This window comes from Poeciliopsis prolifica, unplaced genomic scaffold (genome assembly GCF_027474105.1).
Source record: "Poeciliopsis prolifica strain line A6 unplaced genomic scaffold, Auburn_PproV2 SCAFFOLD053, whole genome shotgun sequence".
Lineage (NCBI taxonomy): Eukaryota > Metazoa > Chordata > Actinopteri > Cyprinodontiformes > Poeciliidae > Poeciliopsis > Poeciliopsis prolifica.
In genome coordinates, this window is record NW_026562428.1 from 1583060 (window position 1) to 1602241 (window position 19182).

General features: G+C 47.1%; 2 protein-coding genes across 5 annotated transcripts; both read left to right on the plus strand.

Annotated features, from left to right (window-relative positions):
• Positions 1-11671: 11671 nt before the first annotated feature.
• Positions 11672-15325, plus strand: lancl1 (LanC antibiotic synthetase component C-like 1 (bacterial)). Of its 4 annotated transcripts, none has more exons than XM_055058979.1 (10): positions 11672-11756; positions 11839-12178; positions 12253-12377; positions 12453-12570; positions 12873-13083; positions 13178-13472; positions 13547-13729; positions 13813-13989; positions 14113-14185; positions 14436-15325. In XM_055058979.1, exons 3-10 carry the CDS (start codon positions 12291-12293, stop codon positions 14510-14512), a joined length of 1221 nt encoding a protein of 406 aa, XP_054914954.1. In that variant the 5' UTR covers positions 11672-11756; positions 11839-12178; positions 12253-12290; the 3' UTR covers positions 14513-15325. The 4 variants fall into 4 exon arrangements, with proteins under 4 accessions (XP_054914954.1, XP_054914956.1, XP_054914955.1 ...); XM_055058981.1 differs by having other exon boundaries at positions 11839-11998; XM_055058980.1 differs by having other exon boundaries at positions 11839-11981.
• A 1608-nt stretch (positions 15326-16933) lies between these two features.
• On the plus strand, positions 16934-19143 carry mylz3 (myosin, light polypeptide 3, skeletal muscle). The gene is made up of 6 exons (XM_055058982.1): positions 16934-17041; positions 17267-17294; positions 17995-18138; positions 18219-18389; positions 18465-18542; positions 18634-19143. The coding sequence occupies exons 1-6, from the start codon at positions 17039-17041 to the stop codon at positions 18660-18662; spliced, it is 453 nt and encodes a 150-aa protein (XP_054914957.1). The 5' UTR covers positions 16934-17038; the 3' UTR covers positions 18663-19143.
• Positions 19144-19182: the final 39 nt, after the last annotated feature.

The window sequence follows — 19182 nt, forward strand, 5'->3', positions numbered from 1 at the left end:
TGACGATGAAGAGCTGGATTGATGTTATGGCCTGAGATTCAGTTTTATCTGCATTCACCAACTTTACTCAAGTCTAATGGCCTTTTATTTTCCTACCAACCAAAGGCTGCAGATAAGGTGATTAGGAGTGGTGAACTCCAATCTAAATGTCTGAGGAAGCCAACTTTCATCCCCTCTTTGTGGTTTTTGTGGATGCGGCTCCATACATCACACCTGTCTCCTTTAACCTGCCGCTGATTGCCGCAGCTTCATCTTTATTTCAGCCGGCGAGGCTGTGTCTGGCTCCAAACCAAACAACTTTCCCATCACAGAGGCCACAACAGAGCGTAATCAGCGGCGGAGGCCGAGAAGCACAGCCTCGTTTCAAACCACTTACCACCGGCGGGAAAAACGTACGCAGGTGGAGCCTTCTGTCACGGCTCTCTCCACCTGACGCCGAGGCGGCCGCCAGCGGGACGGCGGACCCACAGCAACCCACACTGTGTGGGCTCATCAGAGCAGAGCCGCAGCTCGAATTAGGACGGGGCGGGCGGTACAGGAAGGAGGCCCGAGGGCAGCCGGGGCGGCGGGGTTGAGTGGAGGGCAGGGGGTTCTCCTGTCATCAGCACACCCAGCATGAGGTGTGATAATCACGGACCACCGTGAGCCCCCGAGCCTTGGCGCTAACCAGCGATCACGGAGTGCAATCACGAAGAGCGGGCCTCTCTGGAAGACAGAAACAAAACGTAACAGCAAGGCTGCGCAACAAATAAACCTTTTCTGACTGGAACAGAAGTCTGGTTTTAATCACATTTTCAGATGGTTAATGCTAGCTTCGGTTAGCGTTCGGAAGCCGGTTTTGATGTTTGCTTGGGGATATTGCCTCACAGTGGTGAACTCCAATTAATTCAAATGGAGTAGCACATTTGCTTGATTCTGGGGTCACATATATAGCAGTATGACTTTTTGGTGGGAATCGAATTGACCCGATCCCAATCTTTTCACCTCCGAAAGGTTTTGATCGGCGTCACTTCCATCAGCGGAACTAAATCGTATGCAACTGTTTTCAAAGTGTCTGAACGGTCATAACGGATGTTGTCCAACTTTTACATCATTGCCCAACTTTGACAACAGCTGATAGGATAGGCTACTGTGTACTTAGATGTAATTAATGTAGAATGAGTTCACATTCAGTTCTAGAGCTGCTGTTCACTTTGGAACCGGCGTGTCTTGAAGTAGCATCGGTTGCTCCAGGGATGTGTCGACGTTAGACGGTATATTTAGCTCGTTTCATTGTTCTCCTTTTGGTTCAGATCTAAATGCCTCGTCTCTTCCCCATTTGTGAATGAATCATGAAAACAATCCTTTCTTCTGCACCAGCCAGGAGGCTCTCTGCAGCTTTTCACACGTTCTCCGTCGAAACAATTCCCAGCCGCCACGACGTCGTCGTCATTTATCTTCACGTTCGGCGATAAACAAATTAGCAATCTGAGCGGTTCCTTCCTTTAGAAACTTTTATAGACCGCATTTAGTGCTGTTCTTTAGGTTCAAAAGGAAGAAAGTCACAGGGGCTGAAGGAAATAGATGAGGAAAGAAGGACACAAAGTGTTGACAGGAGGATAAGGAATGATGTGACCACGGCCCTCCAACTGTGTCAAAAGTGAGCCGGTCCTCCAGACGCTATGAACTCGGCTAGAAACATGAAACTCATTAAGTAAAAAAAAATTATCAGATGCTTAATTAGCTGAAAAGAAAAATATGTGGTGTGACTTAAAATTCTGCTTTGTGCATTAAATATAAACTGAGCTACTAGAGGACATGATGAAAGCATGCATAATCAATGAATGTTTAATTGTGATGTATTGTCGAATTGTTGCGTTTCTTTGTGATTCCCGTCAGTCTGCCTAATTACTTATTTGATTTTGTTGGTATATTTGATCTAAAACTGCAGGGTATAATACTATAAAATTCTGACTTCTAAGGTTTCTAGCTGTGTTTAGGTTTATTATGTTTCCCATTGAATATTACACTCGATTGTCGAGTGAGAAGCTATTTCTGTAGGAAAACATATGAGCACCGGCAGCTTTCATTTTGAAAAAACGACAGATCCATTGCAAAACGGCAGGTAACTTCCTGTTTCAAAATTATTTTCATTAAAATTTCATGTGTTGCAAATGAAAATCTAAACTTTTCCCTTTACTGTTGAACATATTGAGTTCACGGATTGTTGCTTGAAGTGTTTATACAGACGTTTTGTTTTCTGCGTTCAACAAGTGTATTTTTAAGTGATGAATCGATGACTGTTCTTGTAAAATACTGCGCTTTGGAGCACCTAAACTTTGTTAAGCAGTGGAAAACTGTGATGAAGTTGTGAACAAATCAAGATGAGTCCAGTGTATCATATGCAGGTTTGACCCCTGACACAGCAATCATCCCACTAACACCAGAACAGATCCAGGATGACCAAAGAAATAACCCAGTTCAAACTAAGTTAGCTTCTGGGCTAAACTGTACAAATATTCTGTTGAATAAAATCTGCAGATAATTCCGAAAGCTAACATCTGCTTCCCTCACTCGTCGGATTCGGGCTCACTTGGAGTTCCAGCGCTGCAGATATCCGCCGGCATCATTAACGGCGGCGCTTTCTACTTTTAATGCACCTAATTGTGCTGCTCTTCACAGAGGGGCGCGTGCAGCCAGGGCTCCATTGTTATGATAAGCACCCAACGTACAATTACAGGTCCCATCAGCGCTTCACGGCGGAGACGGAGCAGCAGGTACACGAGCAGAGACAATATGTTTACTGTCACGGAAACAATGCAGATGCGAGTGGTTTTCTGCGGAGGCGCGTGTCGGGTGCTGTTTCCATCTTCAGGGTGACGGAGCGGGAATGTGACCGGGTCAGGTTTAACCCGGAGAAGATGACAAGCTTTGTTTGGAGGCTTTGTGTTGAGTTTAATCCCTAAGAGGAGTAATTTAGTGCTTCAGCGCGCTCACCGAAATTACAGGCTGCTTTTAAACTCACTGGTAGAGCTACTGTAAATTCATCTCCCTATCAAAGTTGGATGCTTTAGACTTTTTGAAAGAAAATACCAAATGTCTCAGATGTAATGGAACTGATAGAGGAAGATGTTTGGGCTAATCTACTCTCTGGGGTCCAAGTCGGTGAAAAGTCAAAGTGGATCACATGAAAGGAGAAATGAAGGCCTTGAAAGTGCAGAGAGACGTCTTCGAGTTTGAAAAGAAGGGACGAGGATGGGCCTGGAGGGTCAGATGTGTCTTCGTCCATCAGTCCACAGACCTTTGCATCTCATCCCCTTTCTGTGAAAATCCTTGCATGCCTCTCCTCGTGAAGATCAATCCGACGCCCCGACGTCACAGCTGGCATTCCACTTTCTGCAGAAACCTTGAGCAGCGCGGTTGATTTTGTGCGCGCTGTTTTTCTGGCAGATTGCTCCAAACTATTTTCCCGCCGCAATAAAATATGTATTTATGTTTTGCGCTCCACAACAACCTGAGGTTTTGTTCTGTCCTTCGCTCGAAACTGAACAGGGAGACAGATTATTAGAGTGTCTGGCAGCATCGATATGTCTGAGTCAAAGCAGGGGGGGGAAAGCAAATCATCAAAATTCACAGTGTGTTCTACAAAGGCTTTGTTTTCTAGCCACCAGTCTACGGGGACTCCAACACTCTGCATAAGAAACTTTTAATAACCCTGCAATGCTACATCCAGTCTCTCCACCCTGAAACACCAACGTTTACTCAAGAATCAGCAATCCTATCTGCAAAATTCACCAAAAAAACTAGTTTTCTTTTATGGAGGGGTAATTAAAAGACAAAACATCATCATTTTTCATGGCACGTGAAACTCCGCTAACCGTTATGGCTGTGGATTGTTGGCTGCGTCTCATTTTTATTTCTCCAAAGTCAAGTCGATATCTGTGACACGTCAGTACTGGCGTCGTAAAATCAATCATTCTGTTGCAGAAATATTGAGCAATTGTCAATATGTTTAAGATGCTTGTTTGCGGCACAAGCGATCTCTGGTAAGCTTCATAGCAGCACTTCTTTGACAACTCAGCTGGCCGGTATGCTTTGGCTAAATGTTAGCGATTGGGTACAATCGGGTCCAACAGTTTCGGGTCCAGAACGTCTGGACAAAGCAAAGCGTAGAACAAGGAGCTGGGTTTTAGCAGCCTAATTATAATCTTATGAATAAAAGAGTTAAAATCCAAAAAGAAGAATGGTAACTGGATACATAACAGGATTTTCTCTTTCTCTCTAAAAGTTTCTTGTTATATTGTTATTAGCAATCTACTTTTTTATATCTTCATTCCCAACTTGTTAAAATGTTGAAATGAGTAATAACCTTCTACATTTTTGCTCCATTAAAATCTAACCAGTCATTCTGCATCGAAAGGGAAATATTCGAGAAACGGGATGGAGACGAATTGGAGCAACTGCAACGTGTCGCCACGTGTGATCAGTAAATTACGACGAACCGGGCCTGTCGGGGGAACAAATCCATTTTCAGTCAGATGGAAACTCACGACTGCGGCTCACGTTTTTTTTGTGTGGCTCTTGAGAGATTTTAGCGGTAGATGGTGCGAGCGCCTGACGGGGTACATGAGGCGTCCTCAGGGAGGACCAGAGGGACAGGGAGGCCACACCTCGCCTTGCTCTGGCTCGTTATTAACGGCCGCTTCAGGTTTGGACACGATGCGCAGCGAGGCGCAGGAACCTGACGTGAATTTCAAAACGAGCGAGAGAGAGAGAGAGAGATCATAGCCGGAGCGGTGAAACGGGCTGCGGCGAGGCGCGGTGACTAATGGCTGCTCCCGTTTTCCCCATGCTGGGACGCGTATGAGGTCAGCCAGCGTGGAAAAGAAAAATGCATAATTGGGCGACGAAAGAGAAACTCCCTCCGAGCGCGCGGCAGCTCAAGTCCTGCACGCTTTTGAAATTACAAGTTTTGTTCAAGCTCTTCCAATTTAAAAAAAAAGTCTGATAATTCATTCAGGCCATGTGAAGCCCTTATGATCATCTTTCAAGCATTTTTTTCCCATCATTTGTTCATATTGATATGATTTAGAGACTTCTGATGCGCTGGTGAACTCTGAGAAAAGGACTCTGGGAAAATATTCAGATTATGTCAACCACAGGCTTCGGTGTAGTACACTGTGATGCTCTAATGAGCCAACATAAAGTAGCGCATAACTGTGAGAGGAAAACGAAGTCTGAATAGTGCGGTGTGCATCCAGAGACTTGGACTTTTGCCATTTCGTCTTTTCCAAATAGATTTAAATTGTCTGTTCAAATCAACTCCCAAGGCAGTTTGGACTTTGACTAGTCCGCGCAGACTGAAATTGCTCTAAAAAGAAAAGCATCTCCTGACCATCATGCTGCCACTACCGTGTTCCACTGTGGGAGAGGTGGTCTAAGTGGGGTTTCAAAGTAAATGGGGCTGAGCACACATTCATGCTGCACTTTTAAGATTTCATTTGTCAAAAGAAAAGTAAAAATGAAGCACTCCCCTCTCAAGCTGGACTGCTTTGCGTCGTTGCGTACCTTGTCTGTTTATCTACTCTTAAGTTATTTTAAAGCCTGAAAACATCTCGTCTTCCACCCACCCGTCGGTTCCCTTCATACTCAGATCTCTTATGATCATTCTGATTCCTGTGGCTCTTCGCTGTCACACCTGCTGGCGTTTCCAAATGCCACGCCAAGACTCCTGACATTTTTCCCTCCGTGTGCTCACACCTCTCCAGAGATTACCCCTCAAATACGGAGTGGTCTTTACACACAGGTGGGCCCAGATACAAATGACTGCCATGTAAAAGTATTTGATTGGCTATGACTAACTTTAAACAAAAATGGCTGTTCCTGACTTAATACAAATTAACTCAAAATCAGGACATTTGATCTCAAATCAACAGTTTGAGGCGGAACCTAAAGCAACACCAGAAGTTAAAGTTTCACAACTGTTCAAATTTTTATTATGACTGAAAATGCGTATTTACTTCTTTATTTTTGGCTTACCATTGTTTTAACAATAATTAAATTATTGATGCTGCATGACAACCAAGACTGACAAACCTGACTTTCTTACAGACTTTGCTAACATGTCAAAACCTTTTGCAGGTACATTCAAAAGGTAGACCAAAGGCATATTAGGAGAACATGCACAAAAACATTCCGGTCCTCTCGCTCAGCTATGCAGCCGTTGGTCGTTATGCAGCCGCCTCAGAGACGAGAACCTCTGGCTGGAGCCTTGGAGGCCGGCAGGGTGCCTCTCTCTGCACCCACAGAATCATCATTCCCTCCACGTTCCTCTGATTCCCAGCCACTCGTGGATCAATAGCGGTCTTTGTGGAGGCAGAGGTCCTATTGTAGCTGTGTCTCGCCGAGGCCCAGCCAACCCCAACGCTGGTGCTGCTAAACCATGACGGATTCATCCCGGCCCGGTTCTACCATTAGCCGTCCGCTGTGGGGTGAAAAACACAAACACGAGGTCCCCTAATGGGAACTGAATGCACTTCAGTGTACCTGCAGGCAAATGGAAAGAGAGCGGCCAGTGTTTCCCCTCCACAGATGATGACTCACGGTGAATATTAGATCTGAGCAGCCAGCCAAGCCGACATGTGTCATAAGTGGAGCTTATTTGTTTGTGGCTTGGAAGTGAAATGGGGGCACTCGGTGCGTTTGCGCGCTGCTGTCGGGGATGGGGCTTACGGGTGGATTGTTTCTTTTACTTGAAAGGAAGTGGGTGTGATGTAGAGTGTGAGGTGTATCTGCTTCTCTTCACGTCTTTCTCTTGCTTCTTATCAGTCAGAAACAAAGCAAGAGATTACAGCTCCATCCACATTTATTGGTACTCCGGTCAAAAGAAAAGTGTCAAAACCCTGAAAATAAATTATAGGGTTTAGGGTCAATAAAGTTTCCTGGGCCCTGAATATCAGGATGTTATTCGCCCACATTAAAAAATAATTTTATGACTACATTTGGCGCACCAATCAAACCCTTTAAAATGAAATAAAACCAGGCGTTAGATTCTGAGGACAACTGGAACTGAGGCTTGGCGAGGACGCACGTTTTTCAAATGACTGTATAAACTTACTTTATGAACAAATTCCCACTATTTCCTCCTGTCTTCTTGGGATCCAGCTAATTAATGACTTGATAGTTGGTTGAATCAGCCTTCATCTTCCATACTGTACCAACTTGTCGTTCAGTATGGAAGACATTTGCATATCTTTTTTATCCTTCTTGACTGAGATCCTAAATGATCTCATTACTCAGTTGGGTATTTCCGTCCAGACATCCACCCTCTTGGTCCCTGCGGCGGTCCAAGGGGTAAATATTTTAATGGCAGCCATGTGGCGGTCTTGAGGATGTAAACAGTGTCTGTAATGCTAAACACTTGGCTAAGTGGATGAGCTCAGAAGGTGCCGAGTGAGTCATCGACTGGCTGCAGTTGAGTCTAAACAAGCCGGAGGAAGATGATCGTTCTGCTCCCAGGCCTTTCATTTGCCTTCGTTCCGCTTCGTCGGCACATTCCTGTCTGATTCGGGCCGAGCAGCCGGCCGAAACATGGGGCCGGAGAACAGAGGCGGCGCAGAGGTTGTGCACTCTCACCCCGCGGCGGGCGGCGCACAGGGCAGAGTGGTGACCCTCAAACCATCTGCTGGCTTTCACCTGGCTGACAAGCAAGGCAGAAACCTGTGTTGAGTTGGAACACCTGTCGCATTTTCCCTTGAGCCCCAGAGCAAAGATTCTTGATAATGTTATATTTTTCTTCCCCCTTCGGAGCCGAAATATTTTCTGGTAAATATTACGTTACATGTTGAAGGTGCACATTTGCCAGCAGTCTGCATGTGAGTAGGCTCTAATGGGAGATGCATTTGTGTTTCCCTTTCCATGTTTGGCTAATGGCTCCATGTGCAGTCAGTGTGACTAAAGAGACAAAGTTCTCACAGCAATCACATCAGTTCCATTCTTCTTCTTCTCTTTTTTTTTCCCAGTGTGGGCGTTCAGAAGCGTAAAAAAGCACTTTGCCGTGGCTCGTGCAAATAGTTTAACCCAGTAAAACACAAGTAAACAGCTTTGATGTTTCTGTCTTCCTCCCCTGCACTGTGATGTTTTTCGGGAGCGGCGAGCAAATGTGATTTGGGATGATGAAATGCGCTCAGCGTGTCTTCCAACTCACAGAGGGGGGGCTCCAGGTAAGCTCTACCTGCTAACCGACTGTTAAGCCGAGCGTCCGAGCCCGCCCCGCCCTCTCCCCCGCGGGGTGCGGGGTGGCTGGAAAACAGAACTCGAGCTCTGCTGGAGATTAGAGCGAGGGAGGAGGAGGCGGTTGAGAATCGTGTGTCGCTTTCCAATCGTGTCATCAGTCCCTCAGATGAGCGACGTCGGGGTGTGAGTCAGCCCAAGCCGCCGCGGCTACAGCATCGACGGCGGCCGGGTGGAAGGCATGAACCACAGGGCCTGCACATTCAATTCACACAAACGATCACATCTTCCATAGCTACATCCCTCATTTACTGCCGTTCATAGTCTGTTCAGAGCTGCAATCTGTGTCTAAGTGCTAATAAAGATGGAAACTGTCACGATCTGGCATATTTAGATGTATATTAAGACATGATTCTTCAAGAATTTTGTGCTTTCAAGTAATTGGCGATCTAAAGCAGACAACTTATGTGTGAAGACAAAACCTTTCTAGATCGGATTCAGTGTTGGAAACGTTTTTTGTTTCACCGGATTCCTCCTGTGGCTAAAGAGCCAGCCGAATTTATCACCTGAAAGTTTGACTTTCCTTGCCAACCAAATAATACTCAGCGGCTCACTTTACTCTGCCTGTGATTTTCAGACCCTGGCGCCTCTTTGAAGTTTCACTTTCTCGCTCTGTTGGTTTTACTCACTTGTACTTTGTAAGTCTACCTGGCCGTATTTCCTTTAATGTTCCTGCTCAGATCTTTAACAGGCGCCCTGGCTTGTATAATGCCCTGCTACCTCATACCTCTCCTGCTGGTTTCCAGGGAGAGTTTGCCCTGTCTATGCCTGCCTTCCCCCCGCCGTCCGCGCTCTCTCTTCCGGCCGCCGTTAATGGCCTGGCTCGGGGCTTCGGGGTTTTGTTTGCAGCAGCGGGAGGTCGCCGGACACGACGTACGGTTCCCGAATTCCTCCCTGAACCTGGACACACAACCCACCACCTCACCCCCCTCCACGCCCCCCTCAGGTGCAATGGGTGAACAAAGGTGGCGGACAACCGGATTACTGTGGAACTCTATGTTTTTTTTGTTTTTTTTTTACCACCATCTTGTTTATTAGGTTCACAGAGGAAAGCTGCGTAAGTGTTTTCCTAATTGACTGCCTAATTAGAAAACCTAAACATTCTTGTTGCTGAGGATCAGCCATTAGAAGGGAAACGGGCTTAACTGTGCAGGAGGTGCAGCTTCATATACCCGCATGCAGGAGGAGGAGGCGGGAGGAAAATCACATGCAGAACTACTGAAATTACAAAACTTAAATGAGCTTGCATATTTTTATTTGGATGAAGGGAACATTGCTTCTACTGTCAGTTGCAAAGCTGTTGAGTCGGCGAAACAAAACGAACTGCAAGGACTCCCCCTTGTGCCGGCTGTCCAAACTGCAGCAGTAGAAGTTCTGTCAAAGATGCTGCAGGTTGAGCTTGTTTTAGGGTAACAAGAATTGTGCTAGTTTAATTATTTAAACTGTATGTTTCTACAAAAAAATTAAAAAACAAACACAAAAAAACAAAACTTGTAAACTTTTACACTTCACGTCATTAAAATAATGATTATTTGCTGTATTTTTAGTGTACTCCTGCCAGTTTTCACTGTAAAACCAACAGATGTTTTTTCTACAGTGTATAGTGAGCTGAGCAGCTCCTGCTGCAGCAAAGCGTCCCCAAACCATGACGCCTCCACCTCCGTGCTGCACCGTTTCCTGGATCCTGGATTCGGTTGATTTGGCCAAACGCGTCTTGTCCTCTGGTGTCCAAATAATTCAGCTGTGTCTTCTTCAGCCTGGTGCTTATGTCCTCTTTTTCATGTCTTTGGAGACGTCTCCTATCACTCTGGAGTTTGCCCTCGCTGTGAATGTCCAGATCGGACCGCCAGATCTGGATTTGGATTCCCTGCACTTTGTTTTGCAGCGGCTCTCCTGTGCACTAATATTTCTCTTGCTCCTCTTCATCTTCCTCCTGCCGTTTTTCCTTCCCTGCTCCGTGTCAAATGACTCGACTTGTATCTGTCTGTCACCTCCCTTTCATGTCCCTCCCTCCCCGCCGCTCCATCCTCCTGACAGTTGACTTGGTACGGCAGCAGCAGACTGGGGAGTATTTTTAGCGCGTCACAGATGGGGGGCCGTGGCAGCGCGACAGAGACCAGAGTGTTCTTTATCTCAGCTGTCACTCGCTTTTCTGCTGGGCTTTTCTCTCTCTGGACCAAACATGGATGCTGTCCACTTGGAGAGGGAGATGAAGGAGAAGAGGACGGGGGGGCTAAGGGGGGTCCAGTTCTGCCCCCTCAAACTGAAGTTTTCATTGTCTTGCAGCTGCTCTGTCAGCTCCCCGGTGGGATCACTTGAGGAAGCGATGCGTGTCGTTCTTTTACATGAAACTGAATGAAGTTTGAAGTTTTATTTTAAGATGAAGTGACCTAGTCAAAGTCCGGAGTTTAAATCTGATTGAACTGCTAAGAAGACTGTGAGCATCATCGTCATGATAGTTACTTTGCATAAGTAGTCAGACTGCTTTTCCTTTAATAAGCCAGTATTTGCAGCTGCTTTTAGTATTTATGTATTAATATTACTTTAAAGATAAGAAACATGAATTTGTGATTAAAAAAAAAGAAAAAAAGCACTTTTTTCTGCTTTGAATATGAACGAGTTGGAACTGTGTGTGCCTCCAAACCTTCGCTGGGGCAGTTTTTATAGAAATGACTGACTGTAGGAGGGGGCGGGGGGAATAACGGCTGATCAATAAATGGATCAAACATTTTTCCTCCTCCAGAGGCAGAGAGGGAGGGGCGGCCGCTCTCTAATCAAAGCGAAGGTCTTCCTCTGAATCTTCCTGCTCTTTCAGCCTCATTTCCATCCCTTCCCCCGAAGGAAGCGCGCGGCAGTCCAGGTCTGACCTTCAACCTGGACAGCTGATGTGGAAATAACGGCGCCGACGCTGGCATAAAGCGGCAGGCGGGTAAACAGGAAAACACAAGGCTGATGATGATGGTGATGGAACCATCTAATTGTCAGCTTCATTAGCGATTTTCAAAGGCAAGGTCACCCGAGCGATCAAGACCGGGAGGCACCGAAGCACAACAAACGGTTCCGAATTAAGACACCAGAGAAGAAGTCACAGACAGTCCAAGGCCTGGTGTTTAAACTCTGCATCGCTGCTCTTCCTTCCAGCCTTTGTGTTTTTTTTTCTCTTTCCAAGCCTGGAAAATGCTGCTACAAATTCCAGGCTTTTCCAGACTCGCTTAGGAACAGCAGCCAGTCACCAATCAGAAACCGACCCTGCATCTCCGTAGCAACAAAACCAAGGCTTCATCGTGTTGTTTCTGTTTCTTTAATTAAATCATAGTTTATGATTGGGAGTTCAGCATAACAGCCATTACATGATAACAATAAATGTAGCTAAATTTACCTGCATCTCAAGTAAACCCAGTATTTTTGGGGGGGTGAGTAACTAGTGACATTTACCCAACACCATTTGCTTGAGCAACAGTTTTGAAAAAAAAATCTGCTCTTATGTGAGTAAAATGTCTGCATTCTCTTACTCTTACTTAAGCACAATTTTTGGGGACTCTACCCACTTCTGTCTGGGCTCCACAGGACCCCTGCGGTGACGTGTTGTTGTGGTCGGATTTGTTACCTGCAGTACCTCTTCTCCTGCGGTAGCTGGCAGTAGCGAGTTAACGTCTCGGGAGCTACGTCACAACACAGAGAGGCTGCGCAGCAACACTGCGGCATCTGCAGTGTGTGAATGCATTCTGTGATTTCTTTTCTTTCTATTTACCTTTAATAGTCGAGTACTGCCTCATTTTATTACGCTGTTACGGTGTTTTCCGCGCCGCTTGACGCTAACGGCTAGAATTAGCTCCGAGGCTAAGCTAAGTCCTAGCCGCTTCGCTAGCATGGACGGTGTGGGCGTGTAGCTCTGCGCAGAAACCAGGTGGCGTTTCTGTGGCTTCACGTCGAGTATTTAAGACACTGTTTTCACTTTTTATTCTCCTGTGTTCGATGTAGACATAAGCGCTTCCGGCTTTTACATATAGACGGTGAAAATGGACAAGCGAGCTTTGAAGAATCCTTATCATGACTACGATGGGAACCCGGCTTCCACGCAGGCGCTGTTTGACTCTGAGGGGAAGGTAAGACGCAGAGGAGGGGGACGGAAGGGGGACACACGCGAGCTTTTGGGTTTAAATCCTTCTTTTCTCCTCCAGCTCACTCCGGCGTTTGCCCAGAGGCTGAGCAGCACGGTCAGCGAGCTGTTGGCTGACATGGAGAATGGACTGAAGTCTGCTGACCCCAGAGACTGCACCACTTACACCGGCTGGGCAGGTAAGGGGCGGAGCCACACTGGGCGGCAGGAAGTGACACTGATGATGACAGAAGCTGCAGGAGCATAGGAAACATTGGTTCTACGAACTTCAGCAGTCACACCAATGTGAACCAATTGTCCAGCATGGTAGTGGCAGTGTCATACTGTGGGACTGTTTCACTACTAGTGGCAGCATCATGCTGTGAGCATTTTTATTGTTGTTTCCCCTGCAGTAAGTTAATCAGACTCTGTTACAGGAGCAGACATGTTTCTGTCCAGACTGACCCGCAGCTAGTGATGTTTGCCGTCTGTTTCCCTGCAGGCATCGCTTTGCTCTACCTGCACCTCCACAGAGTCTTCCAAGAGGCCTCCTTCCTGCAGAGGGCGCTGGACTATGTCACCCGCAGCCTGAAGCACCTCACTCGTCGCCATGACGTCACCTTCCTGTGTGGAGACACGGGACCGCTGGCCGTAGCTGCTGTGGTCTATTCACGCCTGCAGAGGGCGCAAGAGGCCGAGGACTGCATCAGCAGGTTGGGGCAGGCTGGACCCAGGACTGGACATGGAGCCAGGTCTGGACTGTAGGCCTGTGATCTGACCGCTGTGGTTCTGCTGCTCTGCCTCCAGGCTGCTGCAGTATCAGCAGGCGGTTCTGAGCGAGTCCGGTGGGCTGCCAGACGAGCTGCTGTACGGCCGGGTGGGCTTCCTGTTCTCCCTGGTGTTCCTGAACCAGCAGCTGGGTTCGGACCGGGTCCCGCTGCACTGCATCCAGCAGGTCAGTGAGGCGGTTCTGGCGTCGGGCCAGCAGCTCAGCAGAAAGCTCCGCCTCCAGAACCAGAGCCCGCTGATGTACGAGTGGTACCAGGAGAAGTACGTGGGTGCTGCCCACGGCCTCGCCGGCATCTACTACTTCCTCCTCCAGGTGGGACGCAGGTCCTGTCCCTCACCATGATGCTGCCGCCGCTGCTGTGGTTCTTACAGTGTGTTCTGGTCCAGCCGGGCTTCGTCTTGTCAGGGGAGCAGGTCCTGCGGCTGGTGCAGCCCAGTGTGGAGCACGTCTGCCGCCTGCGCTTCCCATCTGGGAACTACCCGCCCTGCATCGGGGATGACCGGGACCAGCTGGTGCACTGGTGCCACGGAGCCCCCGGGGTCGTCTACATGCTGCTGCAGGCCTACAAAGTCAGTTCACCCTGCTTGTGTCTTCTAGTTTTGGTGTTCTGCGCCTGTAGGCGCCGTCTAGTGGTGGTGTTCTACTGCTCCAGGTGCTGGGGAACCCACGGTACCTGGAGGAGGCGCTGCAGTGCGGGGAAGTGGTGTGGCGCTGGGGGCTGCTGAAGAAAGGCTACGGCCTCTGCCACGGCGCCGCCGGCAACGCCTACACCTTCCTGAGCCTCTACCGGCTGACGCAGGACCCCAAACACCTCTACAGGGCCTGCATGGTGAGCACAACACGTCCACTTCTTCTTCTGCTCTGACTTTGACATTGACTTTGGTTCAAAGCAGCTGCAGCAGTCAGACTCGCAGCTGCCGCTCTCAGCCCTCTGATTGAAATCCTTCTGCAGTTTGCAGATTGGTGCATGAACTACGGTCGCCATGGCTGCCGGACACCAGACACCCCCTTCTCTCTGTTCGAAGGTACGAACCGCAAAAATGAGTGAATGATGCATAGAATATGTTATTGTAGGAGTTTTGCAGGTTTTTACTGTCTTCTGCTCCTGTCTTTCATTCATTTCTTGCAAGTTTTTTTTTGGTGAAAATTGCAGACGCATTTGAAGTCAACCACAAAATATTCAGCTTACAGGACTCACACTGCACTTTTCATAGGAGTTAGATTTTTTTTCTCGTCTATCTTCTGTTTTTGATGCATGTTCCCTTCTGGTTGCAGGCATGGCGGGCACCATCTACTTCCTGGCTGACCTTCTCCAGCCAATGACGGCCAGGTTTCCAGCTTTTGAGGTCTAAACCCCGCGATCCCCACTCCTGTGCAGAAACAAGGCCTGCTGTCGTATGCACGCAGAGACGCATCATCTTTAGTCCCGCAGCACAATGTGGCGCAACGCAGACCTTTCTCGTTTGTTTTCAGTACCCAGAATGCAAAGAGGGGGAAAAAATAGTTTCCAAGTGTTCTAAAGTCTTGATTAAAAAAAATAATAATAAGTTGTGTATTTTTGTTTTGCCAAATTTTAATAACACTTTAAAGGCTGTACTTAAAAAGTTTCCTGAAGTTTCAGTGTCAGCGAGGAGAGTCCAGCAGGTGGCAGCAGAGAGTTATTAGGGGAACTAGTTAAAGTTAACACCTGGTCCCAGCATTAGGGGTTTATTTCACAGCCAGATCAGTTTAATAAACCAGAAAACAAACACAGGAATGTGTCGGGTTTAATAGTAAAGCTCATAAGGGAAAAATCAAATATGATCCAAACAACCTGGGAGATTTTGAATCCGCTTCGATTGGATATTTGTTTCAAAACGTTCTCCAGAAACCTGTCTGTTTTGTGGTTCCGCCGTGCAGCAGAGCTGCAGTTGCTGCAGAGCTGCAGTTGCTGCAGCAGTGGCTGTAGAAACCCAACACGTCCTGCAGGACAGCAGGTAAAAATAGAGCTCATCTGTGGCCCCCAGAACGCGCCTGCTGCTCCTACCAATGTCCTCCAACGCTCGTCTTCCTGCTGGACCCCCACCGCTCCGTTACAGTGTCAGGAAATATTTGTAAATATGAACTGAGATGAAATGTGTCTGATTCCATGTGGTGGAATAAAGTTTGCATTAATTCCAGTATAATCAGCTGTTTGCTTAAATATTCATGCAGATTCTGGTTTACTTAGATGCTAAGTAAATCCTTTCATTGTCTCAAAGTAAAGATTTTTCTACTTGGGTAAGTATGATCATTGATTGTCCATCAAACATTTACTTGCAGATTGGACCCGGGGAAACCAGTAAATGTCAGTTTATTCTTAAATTCTCACCCGAAAAATTCAACTATTATCACAGAGATTGGATATTAAAACACCACGGCTCATGCTGTTTTGGGAAAAGCCATAGAAAACATGGATAATATTGAAACCTCTCAATCCCCCATTCAGTCAGACTTTCTCATAAAATCTAAACTTTTTCATAGAACTGAGGAGTGATCAACTTACCAGTTTCTCAGACGAGGTTCAGAGCAGTTTCCTCAGAAACGCTTCCTGCATTTTTAGATCCAAGTTAAAGGACATCATCTCCAGGTACCCTGAGGCACATCATGGCCGTGCTGAAGGAGTTAACCACAGGGGTTAACCTGGCGTCTCTGGAGGAGCTGCAGTCGCCAACAGCCCAGGTGGGAGAAACTTATTTCACTCTCGAAATCTTCAAGACTGGTTACAGTTTCCAAATATATATACATATTGCTTTCTTTTCTGTGATGAATTAATTTCCCATGACAGAATGACACTAAATATACTAGTGGTGATGTTTTAGATTTATTTTACCACCAATAAATTGGTAACCGTGCCTTATTTAACTTTCCATAAATTTCAACATCCTGCTTCAAGTTTTTTTTTTATGTCTTCAAGCCTGAACGCATATAGAAAATGGGGTTCTTTAAAAATGACAAAATTTTCTAAAATATTTGTCAAAAGTGTTCTTTTTTTCCCCCCCAAGGGGAAAACACTGCTCTCCGGGGTAAACAAGTCTGAATAAGCCAGACTGAGAAAAAAAAAATCTGGATTTTAGGATTGAGGCCTAGTCAAAGTCCAGGTAAGAATCTGTAGTAAGATTTGAAAAGCAATGATTAGTATCGCTGAGTGCAAGTATTGTAAATTATCATTGTTCTCCCTCAGAGCCCTTTTAGGAATGGGAAGGTCAAAGGTCATTTCAGTTTCGTAGAACTTCGATGGACATCATGTTCTCTGGCTGTTTATTAAAACCTAAAGAAAACCCGTTGTTCTCTGGATGACTGTTGGGTTTTACTCTGCAGGTAAAACGAAGGATGTTCCAGTTCAGCCTTCAGGTTCAGCAGCTCCATACCTGCCGGAGAGCAGCCAACGTTTCGGCAGCTTTTCCCCCTGCCATCATTTCACCATATGAGGAGGAGAGTTCTGTCTGATTTAAAAATACCACCTAGTAACCGAGCTGAACGGGTCAGCGACCCGTCTGGAGACTGCCGCTGAGTCTGCTGCCTCTTCCCTGCATCGAGGGTCTTCCAGAAACATCTCCTCCAAACAAGTTTCATCATTTAACCCTTTCCCAATAAATAGATCATCATAAATCCAATCTCAGGGTCTAAAAATAGCCTTTCCCCTTCTAAAGGCTCTGAGGGGAGACGGCTCTGCTTTCCCTAAGAAAGTTAAAGATGTCCCAATGTCATCCGATCCCTCCTCCCTCACCAGGAGCTGCGTGACATCACATGCCGAACATAAATAAGGGGGCTTTGACCATGGCTCAGGACCACTCTGTCTCCGGACTTCAGCTTCTCTTCTCCTTCCTTTCCGCTCCTCCGTGCGCCTACTCTCCAAAATGGTGTGTTGGTGATTCTGGACGATTTCAATAGGGGGGCGGTGGAATTTCTTGGTCTGGATTTACTCTCTCAAAAGTTTGTAGTAGAATAAAAAAAAAATTTATCTGGTTATCAGGGATTTAAGAAATATCCAGAGTTGAGAAATCCATCACCTTTAGCTTCATTTGGAATGAAATTGCTTTATTTTGTTTCTCATGTGTTTGTTTTTGTGTGTTTTTATACGACAGACAGAGTTCTCAGCGGACCAGATTGAGGGTAAGTCCAGAAGATGCCCTTAGCTTCACAATACCTTCCTGTGATCTGGTTATTTCGTTGAGTTTTTTACATTACCAGACCAACGAGTGGCAGAGTCAGCTGTAGGAGATTCCAACATCTTGTCTTTGGTTATCTATTCTAAGACGACCTAGGAGTGTCTTAGACGTGTTAATCCCCAAGTCAAAGGTCAAGATCCCGTCCCTGTGGTCCCCTGTTGAAAGATGTGTCCAGGCAGGCTTTGTTCTGTGTCCAGGGTGTTTTAGTCCTGTTCCAAGGAGGCGTTGGGAACGCCTCAGTCAGCATTCTCAACCCAAGTCTCTATATGGCCTTGGCGTCTCTATCAGGGTATATCAGTTTGCTCCAAGCAGCAAGCAGGAATGAGGAGGGGTCAGGGTGGGGAGGTACAGCTGTTGCCGCTAGGCGACCATAAATCTCTCAAAAAGGTCACTTTGAGTTCCTGATGGCCTTAGTAGAGATGACAAACCTTCGTCTGTACCCTGGTTTTTCTCTTATCTGCTCAGATACAGCTGTCACATCCAATTAGCCGCGAACAATGACAAAAGCATGGAGCTCAGAGTATTTAATCTCTCAATCAAGCCTGGCTTCGCACAGCTGTCGCCTACAAGAATGTTGTAGTCATAGAAAACCCAGCGTTGAGTCTGAAACGTTTAACTCAAAGGCTTTTCTTGCCTTCCCCCAGACTTCAAGGAGGCTTTTGGTCTCTTTGACAGAGTTGGTGACAGCCAGGTGGCCTACAACCAGGTGGCCGACATCATGCGCGCTCTGGGCCAGAACCCCACCAACAAGGACGTCACCAAGATCCTTGGCAACCCCTCCGCCGACGGTAAGAGGCCAGATGCCTTCTTGAGAAGTGGCAGCTGTTGTCTTGCGTCTCCCTAAGACGAGTGCGATGTGAACCAACAGACATGGCCAACAAGAGGCTGAACTTCGACGCTTTCCTGCCCATGCTGAAGGAGGTTGATGCCCTCCCCAAGGGTAGCTATGACGACTACGTTGAGGGTCTGCGTGTCTTCGACAAGGAGGGCAACGGAACCGTCATGGGCGCTGAGCTGCGTATTGTGCTGTCCACTCTGGGTAAATTTAGACACGCACAGTTTGCTTAGTGCAGTAGAAATAGAGATGCTGACACAGATCCTTGGTGTTCCACAGGAGAGAAGATGAATGAGACCGAGATTGATGCCCTCATGGCCGGACAGGAAGACGAGAACGGCAGTGTACACTACGAGGGTAAGCCATCTGTCTTACTCTCGTAAGCAATAGAGAGACAGGTTTGGTTTTATCGTGACAGGACGCTAATGATCTGAACTTCCTCCTTCAGCTTTCGTCAAGCACATTATGTCTGTGTAAGAGGCCGGCAGCAGGAGTGCTGAAGAAGCTGTAGCTCGCCTACAGACCGCCCGGCAGCGTTCAGGACATCAACACTGTTTCAAAGACCAACCAAGGAAAGACAAGGACTATGTACAAGGGATGTTGAAGCAAACCCATCTTGTTGTTTATTTTGTTTTCCTTTCCACTTCGTCCCAAAACCTGCTCTCTCAGGACATCGTTGTAGACCCCATCACTCGGCCTCTGCTCTCCCCCCGGGGCGCGTCGCCTCTCGCTATATGGGGTGAGGAACGGGGGAGAAGGGGTGACCGCTCACCAAGTGAGGGTACATCCCTCCCTTCCCACCGCCACCTCATTCAGTCCCATCATCACTGGCCCAGCAATGCCAAAGGTGCTGGAGAAACGATGAGGTCAGACCGCCAGAAGTTCCCGCCTCCCTGAAAAGTTGTATTTATTTTCACTCTGAGCCACTTCAGAATAAACCTTTCCACCATACATCCCACCTGGGCTGATCCTTGATCTTTCATTCTTCATTCACAGC

Excerpts from the sequence above, each read along its gene's own strand:
- lancl1 (XM_055058979.1), top strand. The coding sequence starts at position 12,291 with ATGGACAAGCGAGCTTTGAAGAATCCTTATCATGACTACGATGGGAAC. Across the intron at positions 13,473-13,546 it reads TCTACTACTTCCTCCTCCAG|CCGGGCTTCGTCTTGTCAGG; the intron begins GTGGGACGCAGG and ends GTTCTGGTCCAG. Across the intron at positions 14,186-14,435 it reads CCCCTTCTCTCTGTTCGAAG|GCATGGCGGGCACCATCTAC; the intron begins GTACGAACCGCA and ends TTCTGGTTGCAG.
- mylz3 (XM_055058982.1), top strand. Across the intron at positions 17,295-17,994 it reads CTCAGCGGACCAGATTGAGG|ACTTCAAGGAGGCTTTTGGT; the intron begins GTAAGTCCAGAA and ends GCCTTCCCCCAG. Across the intron at positions 18,390-18,464 it reads TATTGTGCTGTCCACTCTGG|GAGAGAAGATGAATGAGACC; the intron begins GTAAATTTAGAC and ends GGTGTTCCACAG.